The sequence below is a fragment of the Tiliqua scincoides genome, chromosome 8 (genome assembly GCF_035046505.1).
Source record: "Tiliqua scincoides isolate rTilSci1 chromosome 8, rTilSci1.hap2, whole genome shotgun sequence".
Classification (NCBI taxonomy): Eukaryota; Metazoa; Chordata; class Lepidosauria; order Squamata; family Scincidae; genus Tiliqua; species Tiliqua scincoides.
In genome coordinates, this window is record NC_089828.1 from 44,536,143 (window position 1) to 44,553,929 (window position 17,787).

At 44.2% G+C, this 17,787-nt stretch overlaps 2 protein-coding genes across 4 annotated transcripts in view; one reads left to right on the plus strand and one right to left on the minus strand.

The window, feature by feature from the left end:
* Window positions 1-6,582, minus strand: part of LOC136658402 (transient receptor potential cation channel subfamily V member 2-like) — a 28,256-nt gene extending 21,674 nt beyond the window's left edge. The window contains exon 1 of the mRNA XM_066634961.1: window positions 6,091-6,582. The gene's annotated coding sequence lies outside the window, so the exon portion shown is untranslated. The remainder of the gene's footprint in view (window positions 1-6,090) is intronic.
* Window positions 1-17,787, plus strand: part of LOC136658403 (uncharacterized) — a 125,692-nt gene that overhangs the window by 90,974 nt on the left and 16,931 nt on the right. For all 3 annotated transcript variants that reach the window (XM_066634962.1, XM_066634964.1, XM_066634963.1), the window contains 7 exons: window positions 9,805-9,966; window positions 11,631-11,769; window positions 13,112-13,254; window positions 15,493-15,610; window positions 16,655-16,783; window positions 17,011-17,237; window positions 17,663-17,762. In XM_066634962.1, coding sequence (XP_066491059.1) covers window positions 11,679-11,769; window positions 13,112-13,254; window positions 15,493-15,610; window positions 16,655-16,783; window positions 17,011-17,237; window positions 17,663-17,762 — 808 coding nt within the window. In that variant the 5' untranslated portion in view covers window positions 9,805-9,966; window positions 11,631-11,678. The remainder of the gene's footprint in view (window positions 1-9,804; window positions 9,967-11,630; window positions 11,770-13,111; window positions 13,255-15,492; window positions 15,611-16,654; window positions 16,784-17,010; window positions 17,238-17,662; window positions 17,763-17,787) is intronic.

Here is a 17,787-nt window from a genome sequence, read left to right on the forward strand (position 1 = left end):
CACCAACATACATTGTACACATAAATGTTATATGTTATGATGGCGCGAACATTGTAAAAAAAACACTGGTAGATCTCCGGGCCTTGCTGGGTTTCAAAGCAGCTCTCGAGCCAAAAAAGTGTGAGCACCCCTGATTTAAAGAGAGGAAAAGACAGATTACTGAGAGCAGGATTCAAACAGCTGATAAGTGCTACTTATTTATTTAGAAAACCACATTTCAGCATAAGGCTTCCAGGTCAGTGTACATGTTAGGACAAAACTAAGGCTCATTGTGCAATCCCCTTGGATGGAGGTTCAGCTTTCTCTTTAAATAGTGGGTGGGGGGGGCACAGCTCTTGGTACAACCATGTTGGGAGAGTAGGGAGTTGTTAGTTCTTTGCCCCCACAACAGATTTGATTCCAACTGCATCCTCTGCACTATTTTTTGGTTATCCCACTTCTGCCCAACCCACAGGCGTACACATTTTATCCCTGTTGCGTATATGCAACTTTGGGCAGAAATGGCTTACAAAGACTTCCATGGAAAGTCAAAAGGCGTACTTTGATCTGCCAACCTTATGCTCACCCTTGCTGTAGAGAAGGGCTCAACAAGAAAGGCCAGCTCCAAGTTGAAGGGGTCTACTTGCAAAGTCCCCTTTAGCTGCTACCCCACATGGTGGTACGTGCTGTTACCATGTGGTAGCAGAGTAGCAGAAGCATACAGTAGGGCTGATGTTCCTTTCAGTGCCGGCATGGCTGGAACTGCCATCCCTGGCCAGAGTGGGAGTGATACCACACTGGGGGCATTTTGGAAATCAGTGGCTTCAGCCACACCACCACTGCTGCAACTGCGCTGTGAGCCAGTCCGGTCCCACCAACATGGTAGACCCACAGCGTTAGTGCCAATGTGGCTGCAGGCCCACAGTGTAGTCTCATTACTAGCAGTTGCAGCTGCATTGGCCAGTGGCATACCGAGAGTGTTTGACACCCAGGTCGCCTCTCTCTTCTTTTTCATCCTATGAAACTGATGGGCAGTGCATTCAGAATAGACAAAAGGAAGTGTTTCTTCGCATAACACAACACTAATCTATGGAGTTTGCTGCTCCATCAAGATATGGTGATGGCCACTGTTTAGGCAGCTTTATGGAGGATTACACTAATTCTTGGCCATTATTATCTGTCATGTCAGTCACTCACTACTGGTCATGATCAGTGTTCCCTCTGATGCCACTGTGCCAGTGCAGGAAGCCTTTCCATAGCTGTGCAACAATGTCTCCAGATGCTCAGTGGTGACGACAGATGTCAACATCTACTTCTGGACTGCCAAACTCTGAGGTGCATTGATCTTGGCTTCAAGTTGCCTGGTTGCACGGCCAAGAAACTTAGAGGGAACAGTGCCATGATGGTCACATGCTATGGCCAGGTTCAGAGGGAGATGCCAGTTGCAAGGAATAACAGTTGCAAGGGGACACTGGTAGGAGAGGAGCATGCCTTCATCTCCTGCTTGTGACCCTTTCAGAGGCATCTGGCTGGCCACTGTAGGAAACAAGATTCTGGACCAGATAGGCCTTTGGCCTGATCCAGCACGGATGTTCATATGTTGCCTCTTAAAGAGACAGTACTCAACAAAATCCATCAGCCACTTCCCGATTTGCCCACTCTTCCTGTTCTCTCTCATTGCAGAGTCCATTAAGATGCTTGAGCTGTCTGGTACAGTGAGGGGCAGCCAAACAGAAACCTGAAAGAGGATGTAGCAGAAGAATGGAGTGCAGTTAACAGGGCAGGCCTCACAAGAAGAATTAGCTAATGGAGTTTATGAAACATCCATTATCAATAGTGCCTTGTACTTTCTTAAAATGATTTCCAAAAATAAACACACTGCAAGCAAAGAGCAGGGAGAGATGGGAAGAAAATCAAACTCATGCTCAAAGCCTGCTTCAGAAAGCTTTCTTTTTCTGTGATTTGAAGAAGTGAACTCAAACTTCATATCACTTGGTTACTTTGAACTGACACTGAAACTCAAGAAATGGTAAGCTGTTCAAACTAAGTGGATCGGTAGTCAGGCCCTCTCAGAAAACAAATGTGATTAATTTTTTCCGTTTTTTGAATCCTATAGTTTGTAAAAGCCATTTAAAAAATTAAACAAAAGTAAACCTTTATTCTCAAATGCAATAGTTATCAGTTTATTTATTTTATAGTGTTGCACTGTAAGCACAATCCTTAAATGTTATGCCGTATGAAGTAGATCTAAACTGGTTCATGGTATCTGAACTGGTTACGGAACCATATTTTAAAGCCAGCCTGAACTGGAGGGTTTAAATGCTGATAAAGAAACCAAATGCTTAATGGTTGGAGCCAGGTTCAATCTGAGCTACCACTTTACCCCCAACTTAATCCATTTCTACCCTGCCCACAGGTGCAAACATTTGATCCCTGTTGCATATAGGAAGAAAGTTGCTGCCTTTCACTGGCAGATATTTTAACAGTTTACAACAGGCAGAAATTCAACAAGTTATGCTTCTTCCATTACTATATCTTCTTGTCAAATGCCCATCTGAACTCCCACCCTTAGCAGCACTTAGTGTCACGGTGTGGGGCAAGTGCCTTTCCCCTTAAGATGGATTAAGTTGGTTGTTGGCTACCCAGGTGTAGTGTATCAGTAATTTAGAGGGGGAAAACCTGGGCCTGGGTGGCTGAAAAGAGCAGACAGCAGGAGGAAGGGAGCTGGAGGTTAACAGCTTTTACACTGAAAGAAATGTTGAGAGACCTGTAAGGTGGTAATTTTAGCCTATTTTAGTTATATGATCTTTTCTTGTTTTAGCTACTGTAATTCATGTAAATATGTTTTTGGGAGCAATTGAAGCTCCCTTAAGGTTATAATCAAAACCTTATACATGAAAATTGAGTGCAATAATTGACCAAGGAAATGTATGTTAATAGGACCTGGGGCTTGAAGTAAGCAAAATAGAAAACATTGTCCTTGGGAGGGTTTGTGGAGGATAGTGTAGGGGAGGAGGATTAAATTCTGCTTGACTTGGGAATCTCCCCTGATCCTTCCCTACCCCAAGGGTGATGTTTGTGACATGGTGGCAGCCAGGGTTCTTAAGTGCCTGACGTGGTGAATAGTAGTGGATTCTGCATTTCCTTGGTCAATTATTGCACTCAATTTTCATGTATAAGGTTTTGATTATAACTTTAAGGGAGCTTCAATTGTTCCAAAAAACATATTTACATGAATTACATGATCAGGACTGTCGTGGAATTTTCCTACACCCAAAACAGAGTGCTTGGAGTTTTGTCTGTCCCAGAAGCAAGAGGGTGGTGTAATGATGTCAGCAGTGGACAGTTTGATGCCTACTACTAGTTTGTGAGGGTCAGAGGCCAGAGTACAAATTCTGAGGCAGATATTGGAAAAATCAAATTCAAATGCTAGTCCAGTGGTGGAAATTTGCCAAAGCTACTTTCCCACAGTTGCAATGGCAAGAAAGAGAGATGGAACCAATTAATGATATATTGGAGTTACCAGAAGTGGCATCTGGAATGGATGTGTCTGATTCTGCAAACTGGAGGCAACCAGTGGAGCAGGGGGAATCAGAACCAGTGATGAAGCTGCATGCCATGGAGTTGGCAAAGGAGAAAATGTGTAAGTCTAGTTTAGACTATTACAAATGTTGGCAACCGAGTGCAGTTTTTACAGAAAAGATGGCAAGTTTGCCTGAGATGCAACTGGAATTTGACTATAAGAACTTTTACAGAAACAGAATGGTTGCTTCTAAGATCCAAGTTGTGGCCCAAGAAAACATAAGTGAAAGTGGGAAGGAGGCTTCCGGGAAAGAAGAGGTTAAACAGATTGTGCTGGGTGCAGGAAAGAAGGAGTCCCTGGAAGTGGCTGCAGTTGTTGAGCCATTAGCATTCTCTTCTAATTCTGCTAGGCAGAAAGGCACCTCTCAAAGGCTCAGTGAGTTAAAGGAGATAGAGAAGTGTATCCCAACTGCTTGTTCGTCTCTTGTAAAGCACGTTGTAGAAGATGATCTATTCCAGGACACTGATGATTTGTCTGGACTTTCCTTAACACAATCTGAAGCAAAGTACTCCTCAGAAGAATTGTTTCCAGGTGTGGATGGTCCATTGGAGTCTGTTTTGTGGCAAACTGAAGTAAAAGGCTTTTCAAATGCATTGTTCCCTTACAGTTATGAAATGATTGAACCTGTATTATTGCCAGAAAGATTGAGATCTACTGAACTAGCCCAAGAGGCAGTTGGAGGATGTGAGCGTGTACCTTCATGTCCAGAGAGTGGGAGTAAAGTTTTTCAAAATCATGAAGTCCAGGACATTGCTTTACCAGCTAAAGTGTTGAACAGGCTAAATAAAGGAGAATTAGGGACTCTACAGTTCTCAATGCAAATGGGAAAGCAGTCTCTAACCCCTGTAGTTGATCTATGTAAGCCAATGTTGGAATGTTCAAAAATACCTGTGTTCTCCCCAGTAATCAGTGAAGGGGGATGGGTGTGTCAGATGTTAAATTGTAAGTACCATCATGAAATTATAAAGGGTGAGGCAGTGGCTTTAAAAGATCTTTTACCTGGCTGAATTTTTTCTGTTCCCAGACTTTCTTTACAGCTACAAAGCTATATGTGTACATTTTGGGTTTGGTTCCAGCAAGTGCACCCTATGGGAGCTGTGTGTATGTTGATTTTCTTGCTCCAATTGGACTATGAGTTTTGCAGAGGCTTTTAGGCTGTAGTGATTTCGATTCAAGGGAAGATGTCTGGAACTGACAGCCTTGCTCATGGTGGAATATTGAAGAAGGAAGACAGTTGTGTTATACAATCTGTCTTCTGTAACCCCAAATATTGGCTATATTTTTGTAAAGGAAAAGTTGTGGAGGGATTTTTGTTCCTTTATGGGATACCTGTAAGATCTGTATGAATAACTACAGTATGTCAATTCTTCTCAGGTACCTATTGTCAGATTTAAAGTGATCATGTGCCCTTCAGAGTTTGGCATGTATATCTTTCAACCAAAGGATTTTAAGTTAGTTTTTAATTTCTTAAGATTAAGACAATGAATAAGGATCTTTAAGTGGAGGATTATATTTTTGGGAGAGTTAAAAGATCCTTTATTCAGAATAAAAGGTTGACCGTCCTAGTATAGGCAAAGTGCAGGCACTGTGTCTTACAGGATGCTGAAGTATATTTTATTGTTTTAGTTTTAATGTAGATTTTATTCCTTGGGTTGGAATAGTTCCAGTTTCGAATGGAATTTCTTCCAAATTGGGAGGGGTGTGTCATGGGGTGGGGCAAGTGCCTTTCCCCTTAAAATTGATTAAGTTGGTTGTTGGCTACCCAGGTGTAGTGTATCAGTAATTTAGAGGGGAAAAACCTGGGCCTGGGTGGCTGAAAAGAGCAGACAGCAGGAGGAAGGGAGCTGGGGGTTAACAGCTTTTACATTGAAAGAAATGCTGAAAGACCTGTAAGGTGGTAATCTTAGCCTATTTTAGTTATATGATCTTTTCTTGTTTTAGCTACTGTAATTCATGTAAATATGTTTTTGGGAGCAATTGAAGCTCCCTTAAAGTTATAATCAAAACCTTATACATGAAAATTGAGTGCAATAATTGACCAAGGAAATGTATGTTAATAGGACCTGGGACTTGAAGTAAGCAAAATAGAAAACATTATCCTTGGGAGGGTTTGTGGAGGATGGTGTAGGGGAGGAGGATTAAATTCTGCTTGACTTGGGAATCTCCCCTGATCCTTCCCTACCCCAAGGGTGATGTTCGTGACACTGAGTCCCTTTTAAACCAGCAGGAAAGAAGTGCCACACCCTCCCATTTCAAGGCTCCATCCCAAATCACAGATGCGAAGGGGTTACTTAGTAGCATGGGAAGTTCTGAACATGCTCTGGAGTACTGTACTCTCACCTTTATTATTAGTTCGAACATTTTAGGCCTGAGCCACAGCATTTAAAACGAATACCAGCACTGAACCTATAGCTTAAGTTAACTTAAGCTGCATGGCCCTGCATGGTTGACATAGGGGATCCTGAACCTGTTTGAGGTCTGGGGCAGGGGGGGTGGAAAGAGGACATTTTGGTTAGTGGTGTACTTACTTCTCAGTGGAATTTCACCCGTCTCGATGCAGAAGTCTTCAATATCCTGTCAGGCAAATGACATCAAACAATAGTTGCTGGGAAGAAGACAATCATCAGCCTTTCGTTTTCATAAACCTTCTGTCTGTGGCTTAAGCTGCAGCTTGTTCCATAAAAACATACTTGGCATTTGGTGAGTCCTCATGTAGAAGTTTCAAGGCAGCATGCAATTGGAGAAGAAATCTATAGATTCTGAAACTGTTAGATACGGTAATGTGAATTCTAGCAGCCCCGCAGAAAAGGCACACAGGAAGTAGTCGCTGGGTTCCCACGGAAAGAATGAAAATCGTATGAGAGGGCTGATGGCTATGGCATCATTCCACAGTACAAAAGAGAAGCCAGTACATTACTAACATCTGCTTCTTTCTTTAACCTCTGCTTCCCCGAGGCAAAGAAGCAAGGCTGCAAGGCTCCTTAACTACAAAATTGTCGTCATTCTTAATTCTTCTCCTGTCCGTGGGTCTGCCTCTTGTGTTTGTCACAGGACCTCTATAAAACCACAGTTGTGCCGAAAGGCACCAGACACGGGTGTAAAACATCTGTTGGTTCTCTAATTTCTTAGAAAAGCAAGGCTGCTTGTCTTGTCATCCCTCTCTGAGTGCAACTGTTGCATGCATGACAAGCTGAGATAAAAGAGGAAGCTGGCTAAACCACCATCTTAAAAGACCAACCACATGGCATCAGCTGAATGGTTGTGTTGAATACAAAGTGTTGAAACAGAGGAAGTTGTGCCTCTTTGCCTTTCCTTCAGGCTTTCCAGTTAGCTGCGGCAAAGCAGCACATTGTGAGCGGTACACATTTTATGCATATGCAGTAAAAACTTCTAGTCCTCATGGGCAGAGAGGATGGTCGTACTCTGAAATTTAAGAGATGACAATTAAAAGTACTGTTGCCATACGGTGCAACACTTTCTCAAGAAATGGTTCTGGTCCAATTATTGTGAAAATCAGTATTGGGTTCAAAACAATAATTCCACAATGACCATTACAATGACCATAAGTGACAGTGCCAAGAAAAATCTTTTTTTCCCTTCAGTTTTTGACAGATCAAGTTATCTTTTTCAACTTGTTTATATACATGTACAAAATGTCTCATAACTAAAAAAGAAAATAAATATACAGGATGAGTGTCTGTATAGCAGGGTTTCTCAAACTGTGGGCCAGCACCCACTAGGTGGGTTGCGAACCAATTTCAGGTGGGTCCCCATTCATTTCAATATTTTATTTTTGATATATTAGACTTGATGCTGCTACTATAGTATGTGACTGCATTTGGGGAAATGTTACAGACCTGTACTTTTAACAAGCTACTATGTATATTATTTTAACAATGATAGTAAATGGGACTTACTCCTGGGTAAGTGTGGGTAGGGTTGCAGCCTAGAATTGCTAAAAAATTTTCTGCTTGATATGTCACTTCTGGTCATGACATCACTTCTGGTGGGTCCTGACAGATTCTCATTCTAAAAAGTGGATCCTGGTGCTAAATGTGTGAGAACCACTGCTGGATCGTTAAGGTGACTGAACTTCTCAATATTCTGTCATTTTAAAGTTTGAACATTCTGTTCATCACAAAATCAAGACAACTTGTTTGGTTGCTATGACACTAGACATGGAAATTATCTTGTGGGGAGTATAATCTGACCAAATTTCAGAAAACCCCAATCAAAACTCACTGAATTTTAACTGTTTTAAATATTTCTTTTGGGTCACAAGTTTCATGGTTTGCATATAGTTTTATGCTCCCTCAGCATACATACTGTAAATGGTTTTGACAGTTTAGATTATGTCAAAATTCCAGGTTATCACAAAGGACTGACCTTCCATTGGTCCAGAATCCATTGTACACTTTTAACGTTATGAGATGTTAAAGTTTCCATTTTAAAGCACCAACAGCCCAATCCTACTAAAATGCAGTGGCGCCAACGCAACGTCTGCTGAATCCCCCAGGGGAGTTTCACCCTCAAGATGCCTCCTCAGGATAAGGGAACGTATGTTCCCTTCCCACAGGGTAAGCCTCTGCCAACCCATTGGGTCAACTCAGATCTGCACCAGTGATATCGCTGGCACAAGTCCATGTTGACATGTGAAGGCGGATCCGTCCCATGAAGTGGGTTAAGATTTGGTGGTTGCCACCACCACACAACCTGCCTCCCTTAGTGGAACTGATCTGCCTACCTCACCACCCTATCTTCTCCCCATACTGCCCACCCCCTTCCTCCCATCTCCTCTCATCTCCTACACGGCCTTACTTGAGGTGGCAGGTGTCTGTGGTTCGTAGCTGTGCAGACCACCCAGCTGCTTGCCACTTCAGGTGGTAGCCAGGCTGTGCTCTCCAGCATTGTCATGTTTGCAACAGCCTGAAAGCATGTTACACCACTGGAACACATGTTCTGGCTGCATAATGGCCAATTAGTATTGGCCAGTGTGCCTGTTTGATGGAATGAAGATGCCTGGGTAAACTCAGCTTCTCCATAAATAAGATGGCCGACTCTGGCAACACTGTTACCCTGCACATGCCTGATCTCAGCTGATCTCGGAAGCTAAGCAGGCTCAGCCCTGGTTAGTACTTGGATGGGAGACCGCCTGGGAATACCAGGTTCTGTAGGCTTATACCATAGTCTTTCGAGACTGAAGGTTGCCAACCATTACAGTCATGTCCTTTCCAACATGATTATGTGTATGTGCAACGTCCTGATTTTAGAAATGGGCTATGTCAGAATGCCAGTGCAAGGGAGGGCACCAGGATGCAGGTCTCTTGTTATCTGGTGTGCTCCCTGGGGCATTTGGTGGGCCGCTGTGAGATACAGGAAGCTGGACTAGATGGGCCTATGGCCTGATCCAGTGGGGCTGTTCTTCTTATGAGGCTTTGATTGCTCCAAGTGCACAGGAAATTAGATGAAGCCTTAAAGATCATCTGTTTATACCAAGCCCACTAATAAGTTCTGAATTTGATGGAAAATAGGATATCTGAATAGTGCTAAGGCCATTACATCAGAGGCCGGCAAGCAAGATTGTAATGGAGGGGGTGTGGGAGGTGCAGAGCTCCAGGACTGCCTCTGAAACTTTTGTCAGAGGACCTTAGCTGAGCAGAAGCATCAGGCACAGCAAGTGGCAAACTGAGAAATTTTCCCAGAGGAAGTGTAGGCTATTGTCTTTCCCAAAAATTACCCAAGAGGCAGGTTAACGCTGTGTTTCTTGCACATCTTACATTAAGGCTACAGTCCCATATTTTCCTGAGAGTAAGTCCTACTGAACACAGTGGGACATACTTCTGAGTAAACACCCAGGGTAGCAGTCTAAGGGTGCAGTCCTAACCAACTTTCCTGCATTGGCATAGCTGTACCAGTGGGGCATGTGCTGCATCCTGCAGTTGGAGGGCAGTCATGGAGGCCTCCTCAAGGTAAGGGAATCTCTGTTTTCTTACTGCGGACTTGCGTTACGCTAACCTTGGTGCTGGAAAGTTGGTTAGGATTGCACCCTTAAATACCTTTTATATTTATTTTTAAACCCTTTTCCCCAATTTGTTTAAATTATTGCACCTGCAACAGTTTGAGATAAAATGAGCTAGATTTTTTTTAATAAAGTACAATAAGTTTCAGAGCAGAATATCAGTGGCATATAAAAGCACTCTAATTATGAAATTTAAAATTGAATTTTGTTTTTGTTTTTATAGTGTCACGGCCCGATCCTATCATATAATTCAAGGCAGAAGGACACTCTGCCACTGCAAAAAATTGGCGAGTCTTCACCTCCTGGGCATTTGGTAATTGTGAAGGATCTCCTGCCTCCTAACCAAGTGTGCTTTATTGCAGTGGGATAAGAAACCTCTGGACAGGTAAAAGGGGCTGGTCAGTTTAATTCCCTCAGTGACTGTACATCATAACAGGTTCCAGTGAAAGCTTGTTGAACAATAACAGGTTCCAGTGAAAGCTTGTTGTAGCAACGGATTGCTAAGCACAGCTTCTTCCCTCCTTATGAAAAGTGAAAGGCAATTGAAATGGCTGGCGCCTCAGGAACATTGATCTGGCTGCAGAGGGCCAGGGCCGGGATTGAGAATTCACAGGTCTGAGAGGGATATGGGGCTCCAGTGGGGGTCTTGCTGCTGGTCTTTGAAAAAGCACACAGGGCTCTGAGGGTTGATATTCAGGTTTCCTGAGGGGGGAAAAGGGATTTTAGTCATCAGAGTTATTACTTCCCCTGCCCCTGTGTGGTTTGATACAAAGAGCCACTGAGAGCTGGCATTGGGCTTGGGGCAAGATGCCTGATTGTTGTCATCCCATCCGTCCCCCATTCCAACATTTGTAATAAATTTGTTTTGAACTGTATACAGTAGTTCGTTTTGTCATGGCCCCGACCCCCTGGAAACCCAGGCCCTGGGGATTTCCCCTTGCCCCCTCCCTCTCCTCAGGCCTGTTGACGCATAAAGTCACAGTGGTTTGATAGGCATAGAGTAAGCGGGAATGTCATTTCAGCATGTCAGAACCGGTTTACAAGAAACAGAAGCAAGCGTAGCCTAAACCCAGTAAGCACCTAAAAGCCCAATCCTATCCAACTTTCCAGCTCCGGCGTAGTCACAATGCAGCCCCGTGGTAAGGGAACACATGTTCCCATACCTTGAGAAGGCCCCAGTGACTGCCTCTCCACCACAGGATGCAGCACATACCCCACTGGTACAACTGCACCAGCACAGGAAAATTGGATAGGATTGGGCTCTAAGGTGGCACCAAGACATGCTGCCCCCTCCCCTCTGGCCTCTTGGTGCCTAGTAGACACCCACTCTGGACCCTCTCCCCTTTGGGTGCACAAAGCACACTCACTGTGGCCCTTGCACTTTTCCTTTCCCCTGAATGTGGAAAGCTAGTAACCCCCCCCCCTCTCTGCGGTTAACCCACCCAACCCACTCCCCTGGCTTCTCCCTGCCCAATTGTCCCCTGCTTCCTTGCTTCCTGTCCACCATTGCTGCTACTCCTCCTCCTCCTTGTTCCCACCCCACTCTGCCTTTAGCAGGAAGAAGAAAGTGGGGAGGAAGAGGAGGAGGCAGCAGTGATAGTTCAGAACAGAGATGCTCTACCCCACAAGTGCCACTTCACTCTTCTGTTCTTCCTGCTCCCAGCCTCTGACTTTTCAAGTGGGATAAGAGGGGAAGGCGAGATTGGCAGCAGTAGTAACAGTTGGGATGGCAGCTGCTTCCACTGCTGCTACAGCTGACGGGTGAGTTGGGAGGGGATGCTTTTGGAAGTGGTGACAGCCATGGAAGCAGCCAACAGGTGCTAAGAGCCACCCTATACAGTGCCCGAGCCAGCTGCCTTACTCTGCCTCATAGGCAGGCTCACTCTCCATAGGCGCAAGACCAGGGAAAAAGTTGGCAACCCGGGCTGCTACCTTTTTGGACACGGAGTGCCACTCTTTTAACAGTTTGCCTTATGAGTAAAATCTCACAGACAATGGTTTTTCCCCGTGCATGTTTTCTACTGTTGCCTGGCCTTTTCCCTCTTTCAGGAATGGGAAGAATTTGTGGGGAAGCTCTTGGATGCTGTTCACCAACAAATGGCAGAGAGCCATGTTAATGCCTTCCCAGATCTCTCCAGGACAGAGAAAACCTTTGTTCTACAGAAAGCAGCCAAGGCCATCCAAGGAGGTAACAGCTTGGGGAGAGCTCATTTTCTTAACAGCCCAAGCCTATGCATGTCTACTCAAAAGTCAGTCCTATTGTGTTCCATGGGGCTTACTCCCAGGGAAGTGTGTATAGGATTGTAGCCTATAACAGTCATCCACATCTATTGGCAGTGTGCAGGGGTGTCTGTGTCTGGCAGATCTGGAGAAATAGAGGTATGAAAAGAGACTCCAAAAGATGCACCTGACATGTGGGAGTTACTTTGTTCTCTGTGCCCAGTGTATTTCAGCAAGCTGCCCTCCTCAGAGGCACAATGTCTTCTGCTGAGATGGAATCCCACTAACTGTGATGAATCTGGCAAATCTCCTGCTTTGTGAAAGAGAAAAATATGCACTGTACATTGTAACAGGGTGGTAATGATGGAGGTTGTCTGGCCATAGCTTTGTCAGGCTAATAATTCAAGAGACCAGTTGATTTTTAATGATCCCTAATGGTCTCTTAAAAACTGGAAATTTCCATGGAAAAATCCAAGCCTTGTTTGGAACCCTCATTGTAGCCTCCTTCTCAGGGTCTCCAAGGGAATGACTCAGATCTCCAGAATCATTTGAGCACGGTAGTTGCTTTCTGCCCTGCGAGATCTTGTCATTCAGTCTTCCTAGACCAGCGCTGAGGCACAAGGCACAGCCAAGCTCTTCCTGTGACCCAACAGGTGCCACCTTCTGCTCATTCCTCCCTCCCCCCCAAACTGCCAGACCGTACCTCTTTACTTCCAGGCTACAGCACCTGCATCTCTGGGTGCTGGAATCCTTCAGGAATCCTGGCGACTCTACCCTACAGAGGGCCATGGCCATCTTTGCAACCTGATAAATGAACACGAGAAGTTACTTTATACCACTTTAGATTACAAAGGCCAACACACATTTTGCTTCCTTAAACGTTACACCAATTCCTGGGTATATTTGGGGTGCCGATTCAAAAAATGGCATCCGTTTTGCCCTATCACGTCTAGTTTTGGAGATATAGTATAGCCTCATTAGTGAATGATTCAAGCAGTTTCCGCTTGAGGAAGCCATGGTGTAGGAAGCACAAGCAAAACGGATGCCATTTTTTGAATCGGCACCCCAAATTCATATCAAACCACCATAAAGTTGGGAAAAACTTTTCAGACCCTCAATTTTGTAGGCCTGTGTTATTGGTCTATACAGAATGGCAGAATAGCACAGTATTGTCTATTCAGCATTTCAGCTGGGCTGCCTTCAGATACCAGATATTGAACCTGGGACCTTCTGCATACAAAGCCATTGCTCAGTCACTGAACTATGTGCCCCCTCCCCCCAATAGTAACACATTCTCTGGATTCTTTCAGGTGACTCGTATAAGGCCCTGATGTCACGGGTTAGCTCTTGCTTGGAAGAGCAGATTTATCTTCAGATTGCTCAGGAGATGCAGGATGGAGAAGGGGTGAAAAATAAGATGGCCCCGCTTCTGAGTCATCTCAAGGATGGGGCAGTATGTGATCTTACCTTTTTCTTATTTATATAGCACTATCAATGTACGTGGTGCTTCACAGAGAGTGAAAAGTCTCTGCCCCCAAGAGAATTACAATCTAGACATAAGGAAGTCAACAGAGGAAAGAAAGACAAAGGGAGGCAAGGGTAGGCAGGAAATGCATATGTGATTGTCTCCTACGTATACTCAGTGGCATTACTAGGGTTTGCATCACCCAGTGAGGGAGACCAGCACATCACCCCCCTGATGGACTCCTCCCATCCAGTGGGTGGAGTAATACCCCATGTGGCGGATGTGGTGATGCACCATTGCCCCGCTCCGCTGGGTTTTTTTGCTATAACTTTTGATAAAATAGAGATATTTCAACATAATTTATTTCATTGCATTCTGCATGAAATTGCACATCAAATGGTATGTAACATGATGGTAGTATTTGAACATATCAAGATTTTAAAAATTTGGGTCAGTACTGGTGCCACCCCATCTGTACGTGTCACCTGGTGCAGCCCGCACCCTCTAGCGGTGCCACTGCACATACTTATTATGCAATCCTATGCATGTTTACTCAGAAGTAATTTCCACTATGTCCAATGGGGCTTACTTCCAGGTAAGTGTCATAGGATTGCAGCCTCAGTTGGAGCAGGAAAAAAGTACTAGGGCATGATAACGAAGGCTTCCAGAAAATGGTGGCTTGTAAGAAAGGACTTAAAGAACATGAGTGAGAAAGCATCACACAACTGTGCTGGGAGGCAGTTCCAAGCATAAGGACAGCAAGGGAGAAATTGTCATTTTCTGTTGTGTCTGGCTTCCAGGAAGGTAAGAGGCTGCTATAGTTTCACAGTAGACAAGGTGGCTGCTTCCACACCATGAACAGATAAACATAAAATCATGTATAATTTTTGGTTTTCAGTCTGTGGTCACCATCAAATGTGCCAGGGCACCCCAGGGAGCCATATGTCTCCCGTTGAGAATGGCCGCTCTAACCTACCACTCTCCTATCCTCCATGGTTCCTCTTCTGCTCGCTTCCCCTCTTCTCAAATCCAAAGACAAGAGCAGGCCTGCTGCCAGGAAAGGAGGAAATAGCATTTGGCAAACCACTTTGAGCTGGCTCCAGGGATATATGTTTGCAGGCCACAAGGAGAGAATCCTTTCAAACCACATTCCACTTCCTGAAAAGCTCCCAGTTGTCAAACTAGGTCCCATAAAACAGGGTGGTGGATTAGATGCAAAGGGGAAGAGAAGGACCCTTATCAGCTGGGCAGGAAAAGATATTTCAGTATGTGCAGCTTCTCTCATCCCTGCATGACAAACTGTGCATGCTAAAATTCTCTCTTCAGTATAACTAATCACAGAGCTTCTGTCCTCCTTGACATCTGGTCACTGTAGGCTTTTGCCCACAAACAAGAGTTTTCAAATTGGCCTCAGATGGTAGGAGATGCATGAAGTGGGACAAATGATATTGTTGTCAATGGGCATTTGAATTTGCTGTAAGGATGTATAAGCTTTTGAGTTACTCAGAGCTCTTCATCAGGCAGATGGTTTCTAACAACAGTCCTATACATGTTTACTCAGAAGTAAGTTCCATTATGTTCAATAGGACATATTTCCAGGTAAGTGTGTATAGGATTGCAGCCTAAGAGTGTTTCCCCCCCCATGAGACTAAGTTGCCCTCCCACCTTCCTCCCTCTAGTAAATGCCTAGTTGTCATTCATGTGGAAGAAAAAGAGAAGATTTGAAATGCAAATTAGCAATCTAGTGATCAAGGTTACAAACTGTGATGTTAAAGGTTACAAACCTGTACTTATAACTTGAGTTACCTGAGGTTACAAACCAAATTGAACCAAGAGCTGCTTTATTTTATTTTTGAAGATTTTCTTTTTTTACTACAGAAAGTTTTTCAAAACCAAATGCACCTTAAATTATACTGAAATGGACCAAGTGATAAAAACTGTACACTTTTCACAGAATTCTCTGTTAGAGAATTCAAATTCTGCCCAATCAAGAGTTCTCAAAAGTTTGCAGCCGTCCCTGTTGATACAATAGAACATATGCTTATTTTGTATCTGCAACAGATGATCAAATATGTGCTTCCTTAAGGCCTCAGGACAGCTGTTCAGAAACCCCCTAGATTAAGCCAGTCATTCAACAAACATAGGGCCCTAAGGAGTGGAGTGAAATGTCATTGTCAATGTGGAGAAGAAGTCTTCATTTAGTCATCCTTACCCCTTCCTTTGCAGGTAACTTTACTGGAGGAGAGGCCTGATCTGAAGGGGAGACTTTGCTTTCTTTTTAACCAAGCCTTACCTGCTGATTTACGTAGACTGACCTGGAGGCTATATCTCTCTAACTCAAAGGGTATTTATCACTAATATCAGGATGTGGGGATAGGATACTTCTGAATTTGATCCTATGGTTTCTTCTTTTCCCACTCCCCACTATGAAATGCTGTGGATCAAGAATTACTAACTGCACTGGAATTTTGTCCTAATGATGCCAACTGTCTGTGTTTTTGCCTATAAAACATCAGACTGACCTACCGCAACTCTAAGATTAATCATTGAGTTAATCTTCAGGGCCAGCCCATTAGATGGCAGATTGACTGTCTCCTTCTTCTCCTTCCACCCCTTAAGTTCAAAAAAAGGAAGAGTGGAACGGAGCAAAACATGAAGACGGGGGTAGTCGGCTAGAGCCTTAGATGCTACGTTTCACTCTTCTTTCTCGACAGTGCGGAGCAAAAAGAGGAGGCATAAGCCCTGCCATGTAAGATGAGGGGCTTTTTGGACAAAAAAATATTGATGCTTATTAATGCATTATCTCCATAATTCTTATAAGTAGGGACGTTGTGAGAAATTCCAGAGGGTTATCCCCTGAATCTTAACAATTCTAACAATCTTACTGTTATATAGTGGGTCCATGCAAATAAAGAAAGGCATAGAGATAACAGCTCAATATGTTTATTCCATCTTCAGAACAGAACCTGGCAATGAATCTGAATAAATCTGCCACAAGGCAAACACCCCTGGCTTTTATACCCTTTAGCTCCGCCCAGGCTTCCCATGATTGGTGCAGCTGAAACATTAAATAGAGGGCCAATTGGATGGTAGGATTTCGATCCCTCACCCGATTGGCCAGCGATAAGTCTGAGCCAATCAGTTATGCAGGATTTCGATCCTGCATAACGTGCATACATAACACTTACAATCTAACAAATCTTAACAATTCTATACTGTCACCAAGTTTTAGCCCTGTGTCACAAATGGAAGGAGAGGGCTGAGGACACAGCTGAAGTGGATGCTTCCCAGCTCACTCTCTTAACTGCCCTGCTATACTGACTCTTGCAAGATGGAGTGTTTCTGGATAGGTTGTGCTCACTGCTCTGCCCGTCTTCTCCTTTCCTAGCGAGATTAGAGTACCTTTCCCGACTGGCAGTGAACAGGGCAACTTCTTTGAAAGACAGAGAGATCTCTTGGAGGTGTCAGGCCCTTCTGGATTCTGAGCCAACTTTCCAGTCCCTGAGAGAGAACAGTGGTGAGTGGCTGTCACTGCAGGATGATATGAGAACTGTGCTAAAAGGCTGGAGAGTTTTCCAGAACATTTAATGTGATATGAAACAGGCATTTAAACCTCTTTACACCCTGGGAAATGGAGCCTCTCCTAAACCACTTTCAAACTTTGTTTAAAAATACTGCCTGTTTGAGCCAAGAAAAGATTGTATATGGGGCTCTGACCATTGAACACATTCTCCTCTCCCTCAGTTGCAGCAAAATGTCTGAGGAACGTGCTATCATACTACCACAAGCTTCAGGGCGTGTCCACACCTCTGCATGATCAGGACTATTTGTTGCCAGTGCCTCTGCTGCAAGCCATCTTGGACGTGGCTACCCCCAGCATCTCCGTGGACACTGTTTCCACTCTCCTGGTTGAGGAATTTCTTACTCTCATGAGGATACAGCCCTGGCTTCCAAGACCATCCACCACCCAGGTCATTTGACTGCCCTCCCCTTTGTAAGCTCCCCACATCTAATGCCTCTGTAGACACCCTGCTGAAATTGTCACCAAGGTTCAGCAAGTCTTGTGGCATCTGCATGTGAAACATTTGAGATATACGTTTATTTCAGGAAAGGGTGGCCAGTTTCTGTACTGTATTCTCAGGGGTGTCACTGTTCTTCAGACTGTGGCCAGAGCCAGGAAATGTGTTTTGCTGCACCAACTGTCTTTCTCATAGGGGATTAGGTTTAATGTTGGCAGCGTCCCATCCAAAGGTGGGACCTAGTGATGTCACATGGCTGCCAGTTCTTCAAAGTCAAGCAAATCTGGCAAAGGGGAAGGTTTGCAATAGGATTGCAGCCTGACACTTTAAACAAAAGTATTAAGATTTTCTCTTGAGATGCGATTGTTTCTGCTTAGGATCCCATCCATGCCAGCACAGTGGAAGAAGTAGCTTCGCTATTGGAGCAACTGGACAGAGATCTGGTGAGGTTCCTGGAGAGCATGTACATGCAATCAGGTAATTTTGCTTCAAAAAAAAAACC